Source organism: Argopecten irradians, chromosome 3, assembly GCF_041381155.1.
Source record: "Argopecten irradians isolate NY chromosome 3, Ai_NY, whole genome shotgun sequence".
In the NCBI taxonomy this organism is placed as follows: Eukaryota; Metazoa; Mollusca; class Bivalvia; order Pectinida; family Pectinidae; genus Argopecten; species Argopecten irradians.
Window position 1 is genome coordinate 18,601,918 of NC_091136.1, and position 22,501 is coordinate 18,624,418.

Below are 22,501 nucleotides of genomic sequence, written 5' to 3' on the forward strand. Positions count from 1 at the left end.
GTCTGTATGTTGTATCAAACATATGTCGGGGTATGTCTGTATGTTGTATCAAACATATGTCAGGGTAGGTCTGTATGTTGTATCTTCTAATTGTATATTTTCCTTATGGAAATTGTGAAACTAGCCCCCATGAAATATAACCATTTTAAAATCTTATTTAAAGATTTGTCATGAGTGCTGAAGCCTGAAAGTCCCAGTATTATGGTTCCTATCATTTTTAGAAAATAAAAACTGATTTAGAAATTTAAATTCTGCATGTCTCAAGTGACCTATTCTAATCGCCTTTTGTCCGTCGTCGTGCGTCGTCCGTTGTCCGTCGTCTGTTGTGCGTTGTCCGTCGTATGGCGAAAAACAATTTACTTTTTCGACTTCTTCTCCAAAACTACTAAACCAAATTTGTTGAAATTTTGCAGAAACCTTCCATAGCCAAAGGTCAACCAAAATTGTGAATTATATGGGCCCAGCCCCCCAGGGGCCTGAGGGGTGAGGCCAAAAGAGGTCAAATAGGCTAAAACTTCAAAAATCATCTTCTGAAATTCCAGAAATTGTAGAATCAAATACTCTTCATAGATTAAAAGGTCTTGAGGTCCTTTATAAAAATTGTGAATTATATGACCCTGGGGTCTCACGTTCGCCCCTGGGGAAGGGGTCAAGTTTACTATAGTTTATACAGGGAAAAGACATTTTTGAGCATTACTTGGTCATTTGTAATAGGAAATAAGTCAAATGTTGTCAGAATCTTATTAACAATTTTTTTCACGACTGACCCCCAGGGGCCTGAGAGGTGGGGCCAAAAGGGGTAAATAGGCTAAAACTTCAAAAATCTTCTTCTGAAATTCCAGAAATGGCAGAATCAAATACTCTTCATAGATTGAAAGGTCTTGAGGTCCTTTACAATAATTGTGAATTATATGACCCTGGGGTCTCACGTTCCCCCCTGGGGAGGGGGGGTCAAGTTTACTTTAGTTTATATAGGGAAAACACATTTTTGAGCATTATTTGGTCATGTGTAATTAGAAATGAGTCAAACTTTGTTAGAATTATTAGCCTGAGATAGTATTTTAACATCATATCCATATTGGTCCTGGCCGACCCCCAGGGGCCAGAGGGTGGGGCCAAAATTGGTCAAAATGGCTAAAATTTCAAAAGTCTCTTTCTGAATTTGGAAATTTGATGGAACCAAATACATACTCCTAATAGATTGGAAGGTCTTTTTAAGGCCCTTTACAAAAATTGTGAATTTCATGGCCCTGGCAACTCAGACTTTCCCCTGATTAGGGGTCAAATCTATTTTAATTGATATTGGAAAAACACATTTATGAGCATTATTTTCTTAATTTTCAATAGGTCAAACTTGGTTAGAATTATAACCCTGTGATAGTATCATCATATCCATATTGGTCCTGGTCAACCTCCAGGGGTAGATGGGCGGGGCCAAAAGGGGTCAAAATGACTAAAATAAGAAAAAAAAAATCTTCTGAATTCACAGATTTGATGGAACCAGATACTCCTCATAGATTGAAAAGTCAGTTATAAAATCACTGACTGGTTTCAAGGGCCTGATGGGCCAATATATAGTGTTTTTTGTGTCTTTGTTTCATTCTGTATCCGAACTCAGGTGACCGCTAAGGCCCATGGGCCTCTTGTTATATTTCTAAATTCTGCATGCTTTTATTATTCAACTGCATACCCAATACTTTCTATTAGCATTCAGTTTTAATTAATAACTCTCTACCTTTTGTCAGTTTTGAGAATGATTTTGTTAAGCATACATGCACACTTATCCTTATTTTGTTTTTGATTTTGTAGTTCCACAGATGACCTTGTGTTTGCTGGTCTAGCTAATGGGTTGATAGCTGTGTTCCCCGTGTCCGATATCATAGCTGTAAGTAGAAGGTTAATTATTGTTAGCTGTCTTTATATTTCATCCTATTAACCATTCCTAATGGTGGGTATGCAACAAGCATCAAAGGCATGTAAACAATATCAATCTTAGGCTTGTATATAGACTCCTACTTAAGTCAGTACATTACTGTATCTGCAATCAAAACATCTTACGAGTGGATTTATTCGGTTCTGTAACCATGAGGACATCTAATTAAGTATAAGGAAACCAGAACCAGGTGTTTCTGAAGAATAAGCTTTCCTTACTTCATAAATATTGTCAATGTCACCTACCATACAAATCTTGGTAAATGTAGGGGCAATAAAAAAATGGAAACTCGATAGGCTTATGAAAGATAACTTTTAAAATTACATTTGTACAAGTCTGACTTATTATTTTAGTAAAATAAGCAAACAGTATCTTATACAGATTGTAAGTGTCAATTAGAAAACTTTTGTTATTTAATTTCCGTGCTAGAGTCAAATGTGATGAAAGTTAAAAATCATTAAATGGTGTCTCTGATTTGCAGGAGAAAAACTCTGATCCAATGTGTCTCCGACTAGGTGATTCACATGAGCCAGTTCGCTGTATGGAAGTTCAACCCCACAAACGGCTACTGTATGCCTCTTGTGGGCAACGGGTCGCCGTGTTCAGTACCCGTCAGGGGATATCCATGGAGATGATATTCGACACACTCACTCCAAGGTTTGATTTACACTGTATAAGTCTGGTCTTGATACTTGTGTGGATAATGTTATTGGTAGTAACAGCTGGATTTAAAATTGTTAAACTCGTTGAAGATAAGACAAAGGCAAAAATTTAGTTTGTAAATAAGCTTGAGTAATATTAACAGCTGGAAAATCTTTTCCAGAAGTCCAAAATCCGATCCGTCTTACTCCTAAATGATTTATCTATTAAAGTTTGATTTAAAGGTTTATGTGTGCCTTGAATTTAAAATCCAAAGGTAGAAAGCTTGTGAAGGAATGTCAGTCCCTTTTACCAATCAGCTACAGTAAATTACTAAATGTTTTTCATATACTGACGGATAGTCAAAAGAATGCTTAATATCTCATACATGTATTAATCATGATTGTTGAGGTATATAAATCTATAGTGAAATTGTATTTGATATTTCCTGTTAACAGTAAGGCCCCCAGACCCCCTGTCTACACTATGGCCCTGGGGACGTCCCTGCTACTGTCCCACAAGGGACGACCAGATATACAGATGTGGGAAGTGGGACGTGTGAGGGGCCCAGGGAGCACTCCGAAAATTCGTCATACATTCAACATCGCCAGTATGTTTGAGTAAGTAGTCAAAAACATGGGTAAAACCATACTTAGTCTAGACACTTGCTGTATGTATTTTAGATGAAGTGACAGATTAAACAAGTGCCTGTGGTAAGGCAGTTTAGTCTTGGCATAATGTTTTGAGTAATGTAAACAAACACGTTTCCTGAACATGTGAGAAGAGGCTTTCGAGATGATATGTCAGGGCAATTGGATATCTCATCAATAAGGATTGTAAATTTGATATTAAAATGTAAAATGGTAGTCTTATAGGATCACTATCAGTGTCTTGATTTTCTCGGAGTTGTTAAGATTGACAAAAAATCAATTTTATCTTTATGGAATTTTTTTCAAGCTTTAGTTGATAACTGTGTCCTAGGCTCGGTTATAACCGGAACAAGGATGTTAAGCCCCATCAATCAATCAATTAGTTGATAACTGTATAAATACAAACCAACTCAAAACTATTTTGGAACTGTCTTTCTCACAACATAAAGATTTAGTATACTTAGTAACTATTATAATGGATTAAATTATATTATTAATAAAGTCAACATTTTAAAAGAATAATACAATAACACCATTAAGATACCTTCAGTACAAGTTAGAAGATAAAAAGAAGGAATTAGAAATAAGAAAGCAAAAAATAAATGGAAGCATAATAAGATCTAGAGGGAAATGGATAAGGGAAGGGGAAAAACCAACTAAATATTTCTGCAACTTAGAGTCTCGCAACTATACTAGTGAAATTATTCCTTACATAATTAAAGAAGATGGAACGGTTATCTCGGATCAAAAAAAAATTCTTTATGAATCTGAAAATTACTATAATAACTTATATAAAGAAAATATCACACTAAGTAATGTCAATCTTGAACAACTTCTAGAATCCTATACTGTTCCTAAATTATCAGAGCAAGAATCTTTAAATATTGAAGGACCCCTTACAATAAATGAATTAAACAACACACTGCTAAAAATGAAAAATGATAAAAGTCCTGGCTCTGACGGTTTTACAGTGGAATTTTTGAAAATATTTTGGAAGCAATTGGGACCATTTGTTTTAAGATCACAAAAGGCAATAAACCCCGCGATAAATTAAGTAATTGGAGGCCGATAACACTTTTAAATAATATATATAAATTAGCATCAGGCGCAATAGCAGAACGATTCAAAAAGGTAATCAGTAAATTAATTAGCAATAATCAAACTGGATTCATCCCTGGAAGATACATTGGCGAAAACACAAGGTTAATATATGATGTTATGCAATATACAGAAGAAAATAATATACCGGGACTTTTACTTTTAATAGACTTTGAAAAAGCTTTCGACTCTGTATCCTGGAACTTTATTGATAAAACTCTAAAATACTTTAATTTTGGTCCTACAATAATCAAGTGGATAAAACTCTTAAGAAATGGTATACAGTCAGCAGTAAATATTGGGGGAAATCTGTCCAACTTTTTCCATTTAAAGCGAGGCTGTCGTCAAGGTGACCCCGTCTCTTCATATATTTTTATTTTATGTGCAGAGATTTTATCCATACTACTAAGAAATAATGAAAATATTAAAGGTATACTGTTACATGAAGATGAAATTCTATTATCTCAATTTGCTGATGACACGTCTGTTATTTTAGATGGCTCAAAAAAATCTTTAGATCAAACTCTCAAATCACTAAATTTCTATGCTAATATATCTGGTTTAAAAATGAATTTCTCCAAGACCCAGGTAATTTGGATTGGCAGTATGAAGTACAGTAATAATACATTTAATTCTAATCTTAACTTAAAATGGGGAACCACACGCTTTAATCTATTGGGTATTGAATATGATGTAGATCTAAGCAGAATAATCCAACTGAATTTCGTCAAAAATTTGCAAAACTAAAATCACTAATTTCAATTTGGAACAAAAGAATTCTTACACCAATAGGCAAAATAGCTGTAATAAAAACCTTACTAATATCCCAGTTCAACCAATTATTTATATCGCTTCCAAATCCTGATAACTTGTATATTAAACAAATTAATTGTGTGTGCTTTGATTTTTAATGGAATGGTAAACCGGATCAAATTAAAAGAGATGTAATTATCAAAAAACATGAGGAAGGGGGCTTAAAATGATTCATCTAAAATCTTTTATAACTGCTCTAAAAGTATCATGGATAAGAAGAATTTATTGTAAAGAAGGAAACTGGGTTATTATTCTAAGATCTCTATTTGACAAACAAAAATTAGTGAATACTGGAATTGAACACATAAAAAAACAATCTAAAAATTGTAAAAATTTATTTTGGAGAGATGTTCTAGAGGCTTGGTGTACGACCTTAAGTTCAAGTAATATTTACAAAACAAATATTTTAGAAAACCCTATTTGGTTTAATAATGAAATCAGAATAAATCATAAAGTTATTTTTAAGAAGTTATGGTATGAAAAGGGTATTTATCTATAACATTTTGAAAACAGACCAATCCATATATAGTCTAGAAGAATTTCGTGAAACGTATAATATTCAGACCAATTTTCTAGAATATCAGGGTATGAAAAATGCCATTAATCATGTCATCAGAAACAATCAACAAAGTTTTGACTCTGAAAAAAATATAACTCTTCCTAACATACCAATAAACCTCAAATTGATTTTAAGTTGTAAAAAAGGTGTTCAAAATATATATAATGTTTTAATTAAAAATGAAGTTATACCTACTGCTCAAAATAAATGGAATCAAAATTTTGAAATTGATCGGGATGAATGGGGAAATATTTATAATCAACCTTTTAATGATACTACTAGCTCAAAGCTTCAATGGTTACAATTCCGAATAAATCACAGAATACTAACTACAAAAACATTTCTTTTAAGAATTGGTAAATCAAACAACAATCTATGTACATTTTGTAAAACACATCCAGAAACAATCACTCATATATTTTGGGACTGTGAAAATGTATCAAATTTGATTGAACAATTAAGAATTTCTATAATTACTAATAATTTAAGTCTTAGATTCGAAAAACAGGATTTTATCTTCGGCAAACAAGATAGTACAAATACTAATTTCCATATTGAAAATTTGATACTGCTTCTAGTAAAACAATACATTTACAACTGCAAATGTCTAGAAAAAGAACTCAATTTAAACAGACTAAAAAATCATATTAAATTTGAACTAAAAGCTCACAGGATTATAATATCCAACAGTAATTTAAAGCGGAAACCACAAGCACTTGCAGAATTACAAAATTGGTTAAATGTATAAACAGTAATATTTCAAAAAATTTTGAAAGATCTGTGACCTAGGTTTACTCCCCCCCCCCCCCCCCTCTTTTTTTTAATCTCTTTTTTTTTTCTTTTTCCTGTCTTTGGTGTAATTTTTTATAAAGAGTTGTCTCCCCTAGTTCAATTTCTCATTACATCTGTAGGAAGGGAAATAACTCTTGATAGACCTCTTATGTGAATGTATGTGTGTATTTTTTACGTTAATAAGTTACTTGTAAATATATGTATGTACATACGTTAAAATATTCAATTTGAAATAACTCTACAAATGTAACTTCTATTGTACTAGTCTTTCATGTATCTTCTGTATATGTTGTGATGTGTATCTTTTTTGAAAAAAATGAATAAAAAATAAATTTAAAAAAAAGATACCTTCAGTATTTTGATATGTGTAAAAAAAGAACCAAAAAATGTGCATTTGGAAATGCTAAACTTTTCCAAGATTCGCAAAATTGTAATTGACTTTGTATTGATAATGTAGACACATCTAGATCTGTCTGTCATTTCTTTTAGCCTGTCAGAAAACAAGGGTCGTGTGACCTCACTGACCCTTGTACCAGACAATGGCATGGCCTGGGTAGGGACAGGAGGAGGTCATATTGCACTCATCGACCTCAAGTCTATGACAGGGGTCGCCATCACCTGTAGATATGCTAGTGCTGTCAGGAGTCTGGTCTACGTCAGACCTAAAGGTATTGTATTCTGTAATTTTGGTTCTTTGTGTGATGTGGTTATATCATTGAGTAAGACACTTCACTCCAAATTGCTACTAAGAAATGCTAATAATAAGTTGATCATAGTGTTGGCCTCCATTCGATTGATTGGAATCTGCTCATGATTAGAGTACTGATGTTGTGATTCATTGAGAAACTAACTGGTCTGTGCTGATATGGCTACAATGTATGTTCGTCATTAAGACTTTTCAACTTCTCATCTCTAATAGGCAATGGATTAGATTCAATGAGGTCGACACCAGCTCTACCAGGGCATGCTGTCCGCTGGTGGACCCAAAAACTGAATAATGTTATAACCTAATTTAAGCTTCAAAACTCCCTTTAAATTAGATCATTATTAACTAGTTGTAGTCTTAATGGAAAACACAATAACTGGATGCAGTTTATATATATCATATAATAATTGTGTGTAAATTTCAGGTGACTTCAAATGGTCTGCAGTTCTCAGTGGAGGGTTAGGATTCAAGGATAGACTGGAAGGTCAAGAGGACAAAGGTGAGTTTGGAGGTCAAATATTGAGTTTGTAAGGGATACTTCGAATCAAATTGATGTTAACATAATTTTGCTAAACTCTCCCATTGAACCGGTATATGATACTTAAAAGATCATTTGAATTACACCCGTCTTAATAAGCAGCCAATTGTCGGTACCTTTGGCAGCTACTTAATACAAGTCTGACTGTAACTTAAAACTGCTGATAATTCAAGAGATTGATTACACCATTAAAATGTCTTTCTGGGTATTTTCAGATAAAGAGTACAGCTGTTTGACAGTGTGGGACCCTAACTATGATCAAACATACAAACAATTCTTGAAATACTTGGAGTTGAGACAAGAAAAGGAAACATTGGAAACAGGATGATTTATGCAATATAGTGTAGTGTTCACAAGTATATTTTGGATTAATGAGAATACTTGTGGCCATATTTATGCATTCTCGGGCAGCTTATCCTGTCCTAGTGATAGACTATGAAATAGTATTTGGAATGTTTTCATTATTTCCAGTATGTAACTAAAATTGCTGGATTACAACATCATTTTGAAATCTAAATCAAATAGTGAAAATGTCTATATTTACAGACAATAACCTTAATGTATGTCAATTTCGTTAAAATATTTTTATTTTAAATTTTTCGATGTGTGCTACCTGATATTATATTTACATGTAGCTCCTGCACCATTGTCTTCTGTGGTAGATACATGTACTTTGTTATACCAAGTGTGTTTGTAGGTAAGAAAAACTAGTCCCCTGATGTTCTGTGCAAACTGATTATAAACAGCAGATCTCGATTAACCCAAACAGAATTAAAATGAAACCATGATAGTTTATATAACTCTATCCCCTTGTCATAGTCTTCCATAATATCATGGGACCCACTTAGATTGAAATTGGTTGTATTGAAATACTGCTTAATTTGAAATTAATTATAAACCCTTTTCACACATATCCATTGTCTTTCTCCGTTATTATATTGAAATCTGGATATATTGAAGTGATTTTCCATTCCCCAATGAATTCAATATAACGGAGTTCCACTGTAATATATATATTTTTCCCCTGAACTGTAATAATCCCTTTCAATCTTCATGTATTGATATTACATGTATATTTATGTTCCGTATTGAAATTATTATTTCCCTGGAACTACATAATTTCTATAAATAGATAAACCATATACCTAGTCCGTTGCTTTGAACCATCCTCCCTGATATTTGAATAGCTGTGATGGTTTCCACTTAACACTGTTCAAATGGTTATCTCTCTTGAACTATTATCTCCCCTGCTATTTTATATGATTATATCCCCTTAATACAAGTCTTTTCTGATATATTTTTTGTAGATTATCTCCCCTGAATTATAGTCTCCCTTGTTATTTTACATGATTACATGATTTTTCCCATTTTAACTCTTTTATGATATTTTTATGATTATTTCCTCTGGACTATTACCTCCCCTTATATGTTTATGTGACTGTCTCTCCCAACTATTGTATTCCTAAATTTATCCAGGTGTATTATTAATTTCCCTGATATATACCATTTTAATTGGACTGATTGAATGAAAATCCATTTCTTGTCTCCGATATCATTCCCCAGTTTTGTGAGTATAATATATAGTTGAATCTGTAATAATTAACAATTTATATGTGATGATATTTCATGATTTACATAATACAATTCATAATTATTGTTGTCTTCTGGAATGATTCCATCCTTTGACATAATTGATTAACTTTTCTGATCTTTTGTTTAGAATTATGTTGGTATTTGACCTTAATTTGTTGTATTCTACTCTTTATTTTATGCATATATTCTATTCAACACAGATAAACACATGTGATACATTCTTGATAAGTATAAACTATTGTTATTACAATTATGCCCACCGGGGGGTAATTTCAATATCACTTTGAATGGGAGTTTTATATTCAAAATAATTGTAAATCTATTATTATATGAATATGATTTTGTGTTTTTATAAGCCAATGCTTTGTGACATTTTTAGCTTTAAAATATTTATCAAATGAATGTGCTTTAAATTTGTTGATGGTGCTACATATTAACATATCAGATTTGATTAAAAATTTTTACAGTAAATGACTGTGCATGTATGGTTGAAATTTCCTGTGATTTAGCAATGGTTAGTGCGTAACATTTTGAAAGCATTTATCAATTTAAAATGTTAAATATCTTTTTTTTTCATATCTGTGATTTTTTACAACCATTGAAGTACATGTGTGATTTTTTGTGTTTTGTTTACCATTTAAAGTATTGAATTTGGAAGAAGTGCAATATTGTTGCCATTTTCACATTGAAGCTTTTGTTACTTTCTGAACAGGTCAGAGATTTGACAAATTAACAGTGACTTTTAAACATTACACCAATTAGATATTAGTGAAAATATGCCTATATTTCAATATTTTGTATTTTACATATTTTTTTTCATTTCAAAATATTTTTTATTAAATCATTTGATTTAATAGGGGATTTGGCTGCAGGCTATGCCTATATAAGCCTTCTCCCTGTATTTTGTATATCTAAATATATGTATTATTTGTTCCACAAGTTGTAGATGCTGTTATAATAATTCATTTAACATACAAACTACAATATTACTTTCTTCAGTCTGTAGTTATGCATCCATGTGAATATATTTTTATTCTGAATGCTTGCCAAAATGAATTTTAATCGTCAGTACATTACGGTATTTTGTTATTTATTTTTTTCTTTTAAATTTATATCAATTATGTATGAAATTGAAAAGATGGCAGTTAAAATGAGAAGATATTAAATACATTATATATAATGTTATTACATTACGTGGTATTCTTTGTCACGAGTATATTGATTTGGGAGTAATTATTCATCCGTTTGTTAGAAATGATATTCATGAAATTTTTACAGTTTCTATAATCTATGCTTATGATATACACACTTTAAAAGAATCCATGAAACCATCATTTGTATTCTATTTTTTTTCATATCTTCACAAGGGTCATGTATTTTGAACTAAGTATTTTTACTATTATTTTAGAAAGAAATTTCACAATAACCAGAGATTAATTATGAGCGAGTACTACCGTATTTGATATTATAATTATCATATTCAACCCATTAATTGCCCCCATCCCTATAAGCAACCCTTCCCTTTTTAGGCTTCAATTTCACTTACTTTGAATTAAATGTAGACTGAAAATATGAAAACTGTGTTGGTTTCCTTACTGATTTCTTTTACAAATTGATTTATGGCTTGCTTTATAGAATAATTTTATGAAAGGATAGTCTTAATTTGTTTTCATTATGCGCCCACTTTTTAAGCACCATGTTCATGAAACTGGACACTGAGAGCTTATTGGGTCAAATTTAGTAAACTAGATTAATTCAGGAAAAAAAATAGAAATTGTTTTAACATATTCCAGGTTGTGAGATAAACTTGTTCATGTGTTTTGGATGCTTGTCTTTTAGTATTAACACTATACAACTGTATTATTCTCTAGACGGTTTTGCAGAGATTATATTTGACATTGTCACATCTCATTCATCCAGCAGCCATCAAAAAAGTACGGACATTGCTGTACCTATATCTGGTGTACCACTTTACAAACTGAAGACCATACCTACGTATATATGTATTACTGGTATGTCTGAAGTACATTTATTAACAATGATATTGTATGCAGTAATCAGTAATTAATGTTAATGATCATATTACCAAAGCTATACATTTCTGTCTTAAGCTTATTTGCATGTTGAATAAAAGATTATTGTTAATAAAATCAAGTGGGTATGGAATAGTCATGAAGTCTGTTGTGATTGTCGACAAATAACTACAAAACAGCAACACATCATACATAATTTTATTTACATTTAACATCTGAATATAAAACAATCATAGCAGTTTTGTTAGCTCAACATTTGACTGAAGTGACTAAAGGGTGAGTAGTATTTACAGTATTTTCTATCTGTACTTTCACATTAGACTAAAATTAATAGTTCCTTGTAATGTTCATGAGTTAATTTTAAATTTAAGATCACCAAGGTGTTTTTTCCCCATGTATATCCAGGGATCGGTTTTGAAGGCTATATAACATGTGATATAGCCTAGGTGACTGATAATAAACGGACGGATCTACAGCTCTATACCAATATCCGGTGTACGCGACGTTTCTCCATAGATTTTCAATAATATTGACTGGACTGTCTCTGGTTTATTCTTAACTAACTAACTTACCTATGATAAATGATTGAGTAATTTATTAATTTAGTCTTTGTTTAAAAACACATTATTTTTATTTAGATAAACCCCAATGATAGAACAATGAAGCTACCAAATTAGAACTTTAAAAATGAATCTAGAAACGGGCTGATATGCTTACAGTTGTATGTCATAATACTTTCCTGTTATACACGTTATAGATTTCCTCTAATACACTTGATAAGTACATGTATATCGGTTTTAGTGAGGTTTTTTTGTCGGGTCGGGCATTTGTTTTCTTTCAAAGTTAATAACCACCTCTTCTCAGCGGGTATAATTGTTAGGTACATCATTTCTAAATGGTACAGTACCTCGAAAAGGTAAAATGACCAACAATTGTATAGACTTATAAATCATTCTGTGCGCGAGAGAAACCGGAAAATGATTTTAAAAAGGATATTGTGCTCGGAAGAGACCGGAAAATGACTTTTTTTTTCTGGTACACACTTTAGTGGTACTCAGATTCTTGATTTGTATCAAGTCTTTTAGATGAATCCGACAAACCACAAATATTTGGTAGTGTAAAAATCAGTTTAATGATGACAAGGCGAACGGTCGGCTGTAGAATGACTTCGATATTTGCATTCATTGGTTCACATTATGATATAACATGTCCGGTCATTAGTTTATTGCTGCCCTTTAATGGCTCCAATAAAAGTGAACACCGGAAGTGAAATATATATCTCCAATATGTATGTGAATTGATCTACATGTTCAATGATTTCCGTATCCACGGAGATATCTCGCGCCAACTCATCGTGTGTATAAGTGTATATAACGTGTCGTAACATCGTGTTTGTTAGCTGTGTGTTTCAGTTTTAAACACTTTCAGTGTGGTCAGAGACAAAGGAGTCAGAAAAATGAAGATATTTTCGGTTTTGATGATCATCGTTTTTAATGCCATATGCGGTATGTAGATTAAATTAATTATCTGTATACATGTCCAATTATTCTGTACGTACTTTGCATGTGTTAACGTCTATTCCCAATATTTCGGAAGCGTTTTGGTAATAATCAAGCAACTAAGTTGTTTCGTAGTAAAGAACAAATTAGCGTCGTAGCTATATTTCGAGTTTTCAAGTTTTCGTACCTAAAGCATATACACAGAAAAATGTACTATAGAGAGTCTTTTTTGTATCTTGATCAATTGTTTTAATTTTGTTAAGAAATTGCGGTGGTTCGTTGCATTATTTCCATGTTTCTCGTCAAAACAAAACAAAAAATCAGAACATTATCACACAATGCATGTGCATATAAGGTGAAGCTAGTATATATTTTTCCTGAAATTAATATTTCCTCTTTTGAATCATGAGTGCATGAGACATCTACCAGCGAAGGGAACGGCATAAAAACATATCGAGGCTTGTGAGGTCACCCTGTCTTATTCCTGTGAATTGAACAATAATTGCTCATATAAAGTTGTTATTTATTTCTCCCAAAAAAGCGACCGAGTCATCAAAATATTGACTATTTTTGAGAAAAAAAAATCCTGAAAACAAAATTGTACATTTTCCAATTCGGGTTTTTTTTTTTTAAATGATACAAATAGACTTGGACTCTATGTATGGTGGAAATGGAGAAACGTTTGGTCGCCGTAATGTCATCGTCTGACCTTACACGTGTTAGTATAGTATTTGTATCGGAGAACTTTAATTTATAACATAATAGATAACATATAGGTCAATGTATGCCCCACACCCTCCATATCTTGTAAACTCTGGCGAATCTTGGACTATTTAAACGAAAATAATCTGACCATGTATACATTACGAATATTAGCCCGTATTGAACTTTTGATTAGATTGTTGACAATCTCGAGATTCACTCGAGAGTTTATTGTTTTATAGCATCAAATATAAATACACAAGGACTTGGGATGCTACAAGGCTAACGCCTATAGTCTAGTGTTTTAGATAATCGGTCAATAACTATTGATTCCTTACAGAAAAAAATGATTTAGATTCCAAAGTATCGCGGATACAGTCGCTATTAACAAGTTAGATATCTTAATTCTACGGAAGATAAAGATGGAGCAATGACGCATCATTTTACAACAAAGCAGGCACATAAAGATATATTTACGTGTAAAAACATTTCATGTCTGTATTTCAAAATATGTATACACGCTATCCAAATTGAGTACAAACTGTGACTCAATTTCCCGATGATTTCCTTTCCACTTTCCTAATTAAAATTCATCATCATACTAGAAAAGAAGATGTGTATGTAATGTACCTTAAACTCATCCTCGATACTCCAGGGGTTACTATCACCGACGTTATATCCACCCCTGGACTATTTCTTAGTAAAACTGGAGGCTGTTCAGGAGAGAATAACTGACCGATCACAGGCCTGCAGATACTTCATTGTTATAAATGGCACAACGGTAATTAGGCATAATTTGTAATTTCAGAATAGCTCAACACAAATGATACAAAATTAAGGAACATTCAAGGCGCAGAAACTCTATTTATGATAGCATAAAGATATAAAACGGAAATGCTTTGGTAAAAACACTTAACAAATCATACAGATACATACAAATTGTATACAGTCCAAAACCGATCCTTCTCAAACACACTCTTAATGTACCCTAGATCACAGTGATCTGAGGATTAGTGACAGTTTACATCCATATCGACCATTTTAGACGTTTAAAAGTTTACACCAATTTCTACACACCAGACGCGTGTGTTTAATTGTCCTTCTTTTGTATTTTAGTGGCAGCATTTACCTTTCCCACGGTTGTGGAAGCGGAACTTGGGAAAAGCTGCACCATGACCTTCACCTTTGACCCAGTGACCAGTAACATGTCACAGTTCCATATATCAGACGTGACTACCACAGACGTATTGGTCAGTATTGTCCAGGGTGTAACAACAGTCAACCCAAATTGGGAAGCGCGTGCAAATATTGTGGATAATATTGCCACGGGATCCGTAACTGTGACCTTGACCCCCGCTCTCATTGAAGATGAAGGCTGGTACCGTGTAACCATGGATACTGGGTATTCGGAACAATCGGGTCTGTTCCCTATTGTTGCCTATGGTAAGTTAAAGTTTGGCATTGTTAAATTGTTCTTTTTTGATATTATAAGAAATAAACAAAGAAGCAGAACAATTTACGATTAAACTATCTATGCATGTTAAATGGTCACTTCCAAATCTTTGAATCTAGTGTTTTAGTCACGATAACCGAAGCAGAATTGCAAACTATAATTATGAAGATAGCGAATCGAACTCCCAACCCTCGGCTGACTGGTCAGCCGCTTCATCGGTTTCGACTTACATGAAAGCCATACGAAAACTCGATGCCAAGAGTCTATTATATACCATGACTACTTGTCTTGGGCGTATGAAATATCAATATCATCATTAATCATGTGCAATTAACACATGTATGTTTCTTTAAACTCGTTGTTAATTTCAGCTCAGCCGATCTCTTTGACCATAGCGCAGACGGAGGGAGAAGACGCAAACGGTTTAACTAATCGTCTCTTACGATGTACAGGAAATGTCGGGATGCCGAATCCAGTACTGCGTCTTTTACAATCGCCTCCTTATAATGACGTCACAAATCACGAAATTATGAGGTATCGTCCGACATCACAACTACAGAATGGAACCTTCTATGTCGATCATACTTTCAATGTCACTTTTCCCTTTTCTGACAACGGTACCTACGTTGTATGTGACGTCACACACGAGATAACCCTGAGTAAGCCCATTCGACCAATCAGAAGTGAGATGGTATTAGTTCTAGTTGAACCACCTGTTCTTGGTAAGTAATTACATATAATTTTGATCTTGGCTGCTACTGTGCTATTCACGATTTCTTTCATTGTCATCAATTTCATCTATTTATGTTGACATTTGCCTGGAATCTTACGTTTGTGAACAAAATCGTCGTCCCATATATCTTACATTTTCTTGACCAATCAGATAAGATGTGGGCGGCACTTGTAACAGAACTCACCGTCATTGGTCACGTCGCTGACTAGATCTAAAACGTCTAGATCATGAAGAAATTTACAAAAAAATATTGTTATAAAATATAAAAAAATGTGTATCAAATAAGACCGGCATATATAAATTATATATCTAAATTAATATTACTTTTATGTGTTTTTGAGAAACCAATTTCATATTTAGCTGGCTATTACGGCTTCCGTAAGGCAATTCACTTGAAAGTTAATCAGTGACTTTGCAAAGTAGTATAGAAGTAAATTATAGTTTATTTTTTTGGGGTCTTTAATTCAGATTTCGTAAGTAATGCATATACGTTATATAAACGGGATTGTGTCCAATCGATGTGTTGTAAGGGAAGTAAATCTAGCGACCTTCCCCTATGTTTGTCAATAGCAGACAATCAGGGGGGAAATGTGTACATTGGGCATTTTGATCGAACGTGTTTAAATGTATTCCATTACATCTCGGTCACAATCTAGATCATCCTTAATGAAGCATTTACTTCAGTGATAACGTGTACATTGTAAGTGAACAATAGAGATAATAATTAGCATTAAAAAATATCGTCAACCTTCCCACATGGACATTTGACATTCAGGAATGCGTGACATTGAATACTGGGTAATTCAGAACATCAGTTACGTTGAATTATGTCGGGGATAATAACAAAAGATATCTGTGTTTCCCACGGGGTCGCCGTCTTATATGATTCACGTGAAAGACGAAGGAAAAGGCTCAGCCTTCTGAAGAAGAAACGTAATTTTGTATCACGAGGATTTGCTTTATATTTTCGAGGCACGAAGCAGACGACACAGCTTGGTACGAGTTTCTTTTGACCTCTGCACCAGACTTAGACAATTTGACAAACATATCAATTATCACGAGACACTTGATTTTGAACTGCCGAATGTTATATGTGCTTGAAATGAAGAAAGCAGTTTCTGAACTTGAATTGGTGTCGAATTTCAAATGAGAAACTCTACAAGTGCATGCTTGTGATATTGGGCCAGTATATATATCCAGTGAGTTAAAGTATAGTGTAAAACGCGCTCAAGTGAATCATCCATACCCACATTGCAAGTTCGTTCAATGTCACAAAAGTCAAAGGTGTAGTTTAAAAATAATTTCTTATTGTGCTGTCTAAAGGGAAACAAGAGTAGATCGTATTATCCAGAAATACTATATGCAGTCGATAGATAGACACAGTTTAAATACCGGTATGTAAAGATTAGTTTACATCAAATATATGGAGAAAAAAATACTCGAATCACGGGAACCTAGTAATTAATTACGATCGCCCTTCGCGTATTTGGACTCATCACTGTAAAAAACCATAGTTTCAAACTGATTTAATGAGGAGGTCTAAATTAAGGTTAACAGGGAAAACTTTATCCTTTATGTATCATATACAATTGTATTTGATATAAAGAGGTATGACTTTATCAGGATCTTTCTTACATTTGTAACAAGAGAAACGTCCAATAGAATACCCTGTAAGAACATGATATATTAATTCGATGTATCGTCTCGAATGTCCAAAATCAAGGACATAGTCATTACAATATATGGAAAGTCAAGTTGTAATCTAAGCGATATGGGGATACAAAGCTATATGTCTGTAAAGACTATGCTTATGGGACACATATCCAGAAGGAATTTGTTATCAGGAGTTTGTTGGAGCGTGGAGTTGATAATCGAAGTCGAAGTTTGATCAGTACAGTGCGTGATTTGGCATTGCTGGAAAAATCGTCATCTGTTTGTCAGGGATGCCGTTGGCACAGTGTGCTGATAGTATATATTAAATAACCACATGTTATCAAATCATTCTAATACTTTGAAGTAGCATGGTCCGACGAATAGATAGAAAGAATGTTAAAATGTTTATAATGCATAAAGTATCGATACATTTGGTCGTGACAGTAAGTAAAAAATCATTGTTATTTTCGAAAAATGAGGGACTAATATAACTTGGTCACCTTGGCGTACACCATGACCAAAACCTATATTGATGTTGCACCTTATTAGACATTATCCGTGGGATTTAAGATCTATTACAACTTTGTTTCTCTCTTCGACACTTATGTTTACAAACTACTAGTTGTATAGATGTACATATATATGTATATAAGACACAACGAGAAAGGTATCTTTTCCCATTTGACCTGATGGCAGGGGAAATTGCATCGGCTTTAGAGAAGATATGTATTGCCATGACCAGTATTCTTGATGCTCTGAAACATTTGCAATATAGATTCGTTATTTCTATGCAATATAAAAGGGAGCTTGCATATAATGTGACGTATAAATATGCGGTCGCTGTCAAACAGCTGACGAAGCATGTTTCTTTGGTTCAGTCAATAGATTAATGGATTTTCAAGTTCAGTCGAAGATCCGGATTCGATTCCTGGTTGAGGGTACTCGCCAGGGATGTGTATTATTCCCTGTTTTGTTATACCGAATTGATCATTGTTGGAGAACCGAAGGAACCGACACTCTGGTAAGCGGAACGGCAGATTCGCTTTGTCACGGGGCTCAACAATGCAACCATGAAGTCATCACCCATGCATAAATCAATGGAAAACAGCATTAATTATCACCTGCGATCGTACAACCGGAACCTATCGACTGATATGGTGATCTATTGATATGGTTTCACATACTAAAGACACACCTCTGATTTCAAATCCGTAATTGAAAGCCATGCCATCTTCGCTAGCCAATGCAAGGGTATTCACTGCGACACTCTCCTTGAAACCCTTGACAAAACCAGAAATATTTTTAAAATGTATATTCAATATACATAATATAGTGCAGGTTTAAGTTCGTGGCCCGAGATTACACTATTTCTCATTTTGACAAACATTGGTTTTGTACTGGGCGCTGCCAACTTCGTTGGGACGCTGAAGACTTTGCGAAATTGAAACAGACGCTTAAAGCTTAAAAATTGCGGACACGTGCGTCCACCGGACGTTCATTGAGCGTTATGACGGATTCCAGCTAGACATTTTAAAACATTTTCATGTGTATGATCGAAAATGAGAAATAGGGAAGTGGCTAGAGCGCTTGTGTCGAGTCCTATAGTTGCGACGATTTAATTTATTTCTGGACGACAGACGGGCGCTTTATTTCTGACAGATGGTCGTTATCATGTACATGTACTAGATACATTGTAAATTGAAGAGAGGGTTTCAATATTCCCCCTATTGTATATGAATGTGTATGGACCTGCTGGGCCTCCTCTACTGAATCTTTTAACCTTCAACATATCCGGGAGGTCAGCGTCTCCATGGTGAGAGTATATAGCTATAGGACGGGTAGATTAGACACCACAGGTGAAGAGAGAGAGCTGATAATAAAAGTGGCCGAGTTCGTGTGACAGGGAGTGCTATATTGTTACGAAGCCAGTATCGATATATCCAGAATAGGAAACAATAATCAAGTGCTGTAAAATGTAATAAAATCGCGCTCATAAAGATCTTCATAAAATTGATTTCTGTGTTGTAGTTAAGATGATATAGGGTGTTAAGTCTACGTGTGTGTCATTCTGATGCCTGATATAATTGTTGTAGCTGGTGGCTACTTTATATTACCGAGTACGAATCTTATCGCGGGGAGAGGTACAGTACTTGAGTATACAGAGTACCCGACTCAGCATCCTCTGTACTCCAGGGGCTACTATATTACTGTTGTTATACACGTCCCTGAAATATTTTATAGCAAAGACTGCAGACTCTGTGGGTGATTCTAGGTGATGCAGATAGTTTGGTTCTTTGATCAAAGTAATCGATTGACAGTACGTACACTGAGGTATATTGTGTGACTTGAAGTTGTGCGTCGCTCTCTCTGTAGTCACTCCTCTTTAATCATGTTAATTGCCTTCAGTTTTGTTATGACTGATGTAACGACAGTGATACTAAATCTTAGTATCAACGATGCCCGGATGGCAACTTTATCCAAGTTTGTTTCGAGAAACATATTTTCAAACCAGATAACATATCATATATACATGTGCATACATATCATATATACATGTGCATACATATCATATATACATGTACATGTGCATAATGCACATAAGTATTTATCTGTGTTTTGATGTTTCTTCTGGCTATTCGGTTATAATGTATTCTTAACACATGCCATTTAACAGCAAACAGAGTGTGTAAAACTGACACCGCCATTAAAGTTTAAAGCGATTTAGTTTAACGAATAACAATAGTAAACTATTTAAAGTATGTAAGTTGTAACATTGTCACCATATACAGACGTAGAAATAGACTAGAGGAGTGTAGGTATACAAGTAAATCCCATACGATTGGGGTTGTCATTTGTATCACAGGCGCTTGGCCCTATAGACATTTTTCTCTCTCATATAACATAGTATTACATATATTTTTATAGAGAGAAAATGTCTATAGAGCCAAATGCCTGTGTTTGTATCGAGGTGCACAGGGACTTGAAAAATCGCTGTCCCTTGAACTTACAGTCTTCTTTATGCTAAGGCCAAAAACATGTCTGTTTAGGGTTACATTGGCAAAAAAAGGGTCGGGTTTTTAGAGTCTTTTACTCTTAAATAATGGCCGGGACCGGAGTCTGAGATCGAAATCCCGAATTAAAAAAAACGTAGAAAAGTGAGGGAAAAATTAGGGTCAGGGTGGGGGAGGGAATTAGGGTCGGTCGGGTAACCTTAAACAGACATATTATTTTTTTTGTTTGGCCTAAGATACGGAAACTGTCGAGATGGGAGGATTGTCGACATATGGTGGCATATATGTAGTATGTCAAAGTGAGCCAATACATGTTATTATTATATTAATCATAATAATAAAACTTTATTTCACCAGGGTTACATATTTAGTACAGTACTTAATCTTACATATGGCCCTCACAACAATACGACGAAAACAAGAACAAACATGTAATACATTCATATTGACAGGAATAAACATTATCTTTACAGTCTTACAAGAAGTACTGGTTCCGTATTGTACATCTACTCAATTTTAAATAAGTGCATGGCCGTTCAAGCTCGAAGCCTATGCCACTTAAGCTTGTTTCACATTTCGTCACAAAACAATCAGGCAAATGCAAAGTAATTCTTTATTTCTCTATTTTGTCACCGTATTTTGTATATTACCAGTAACTGTATAGATTACGTTTGAGTTTCCTTTGATTTATATTTTACGTCAATGGCCATCGGTAGTTAGAAAGAAAAAAAATGTTTTCAGAAGGTAAGGGTAGATCCGGTCGTTAAATAGCACGTCATAAATTACTACATGCAATTACATCATCGTTAGTCATTTATTTACATTTTCACGGAATACTGTTATGTGGTGTCACGGGGCTTGTCTGCAACATTGCGCATCCGGGTCTTCGGATGAACAATATAAATGTTGTATTTCGACTTGATTTTAGGATTAACGAATTCTCCCAAACGTCTGCAGTCACTATTAGTGTCCTCGGAAAAAAACCACAATACAACTTACAAATATTCTATTTTCAGAATGATCAAGTTTACATTTCAATATATTAAACAAACAAAGGATTGCCCACTCACACCTGACTATCAGGTTAAAGTGATATACAACGATATTTGACCATAGATAACTCTCATCAGTAAACAATGGCGAATTAGCTGTATAACATTCACACAAACAAGATTTGTCAGTCTGGGATCATGACCCCAGTACTTGAGATATGACAAAGCATCGGGGTAATTATATGATTTATACATTTGTTTAAATAAGAGTGTGTGAATTCATATCATACATGTGTGTCTGCGCTAAGCCCAACCACTTCAATATCAAAATGTTAAACTGTAGAAACCGGACTTAACCATAGAATGAGTCTATTCCGAAACAGCTTTTAATTTTTAAAATGGAAATGTAAAACGAGATCGATTATTTTATAGAGTCGCATAAGTTAGCAACTTACCGGTAATGCTACAGTTATCATCGTCTTCTGAACAATTTAATTTAGATAAATAAAATGTTAATTTTCATAACGCGGGTCGTCTTATGTTTCCCGCCGTCGTGCTAAATACCGCGCGGTAGTTGATTATCACTGCAGCAGAAGGCAAAATAGCGAGATGAAACCCAACTGTTATCATATATTACGCAGGATAACTTGCATATGTTTGGCGTTGTAACCTCATCTTAGGCCATCCGTATATATTTTCTTATGTTATTTATGATTTTTAGAAACCTTTAAATTTTGCTCCGGAAAGGTAGTGGGCCTTTAACCATAGAATGAGTCTATATTTGATCAATGTTTACCCACGTGTACTTGCTGCGGAAACATATATACATATGTATATATGTTTCTGTTTGCACTGACTGCAAGTATTGGTAATAATCAGAGAATATTAATAAGACGTCTATTTAAAACAAAATGCGTGCGCCTGTGCGCTAACTCCGGTACGTTTTGTCCATTTCCATGTATCAGTATCTCTTATTCATCTAAAACACATACAAAAGTATCGCGAAGTTAACAATTTATTTACTGATAAATTAAGTTACCTCGCAAATTAATAATATTCGCGAAATCAAAAGTATTGCATTATGACGCTTGGCTGTCAATTATT

The 22,501-nt window shown here is 33.9% G+C and overlaps 2 protein-coding genes across 8 annotated transcripts in view; both read left to right on the top strand.

Annotated features, from left to right (window-relative positions):
- The window catches only part of LOC138317728 (leucine-rich repeat serine/threonine-protein kinase 2-like), a 59,719-nt gene extending 48,232 nt beyond the window's left edge, over positions 1-11,487 (top strand). For all 3 annotated transcript variants that reach the window (XM_069259588.1, XM_069259590.1, XM_069259589.1), the window contains exons 61-66: positions 1,810-1,885; positions 2,415-2,590; positions 3,031-3,192; positions 6,974-7,152; positions 7,615-7,689; positions 7,944-11,487. In XM_069259588.1, coding sequence (XP_069115689.1) covers positions 1,810-1,885; positions 2,415-2,590; positions 3,031-3,192; positions 6,974-7,152; positions 7,615-7,689; positions 7,944-8,056 — 781 coding nt within the window. In that variant the 3' untranslated portion in view covers positions 8,057-11,487. The remainder of the gene's footprint in view (positions 1-1,809; positions 1,886-2,414; positions 2,591-3,030; positions 3,193-6,973; positions 7,153-7,614; positions 7,690-7,943) is intronic.
- Positions 11,488-12,699: 1,212 nt separating this feature from the next.
- LOC138317729 (uncharacterized) overlaps positions 12,700-22,501 on the top strand; it is a 48,977-nt gene continuing 39,175 nt past the window's right edge. For 2 of the 5 annotated variants that reach the window (XM_069259593.1, XM_069259595.1), the window contains exons 1-3: positions 12,701-12,859; positions 14,672-14,998; positions 15,380-15,730. In XM_069259593.1, coding sequence (XP_069115694.1) covers positions 12,811-12,859; positions 14,672-14,998; positions 15,380-15,730 — 727 coding nt within the window. In that variant the 5' untranslated portion in view covers positions 12,701-12,810. Of the gene's footprint in view, positions 12,860-14,671; positions 14,999-15,379; positions 15,731-22,501 lie in introns of all 5 variants that reach the window. The other 3 variants (XM_069259594.1, XM_069259591.1, XM_069259592.1) reach the window with 3 other exon arrangements.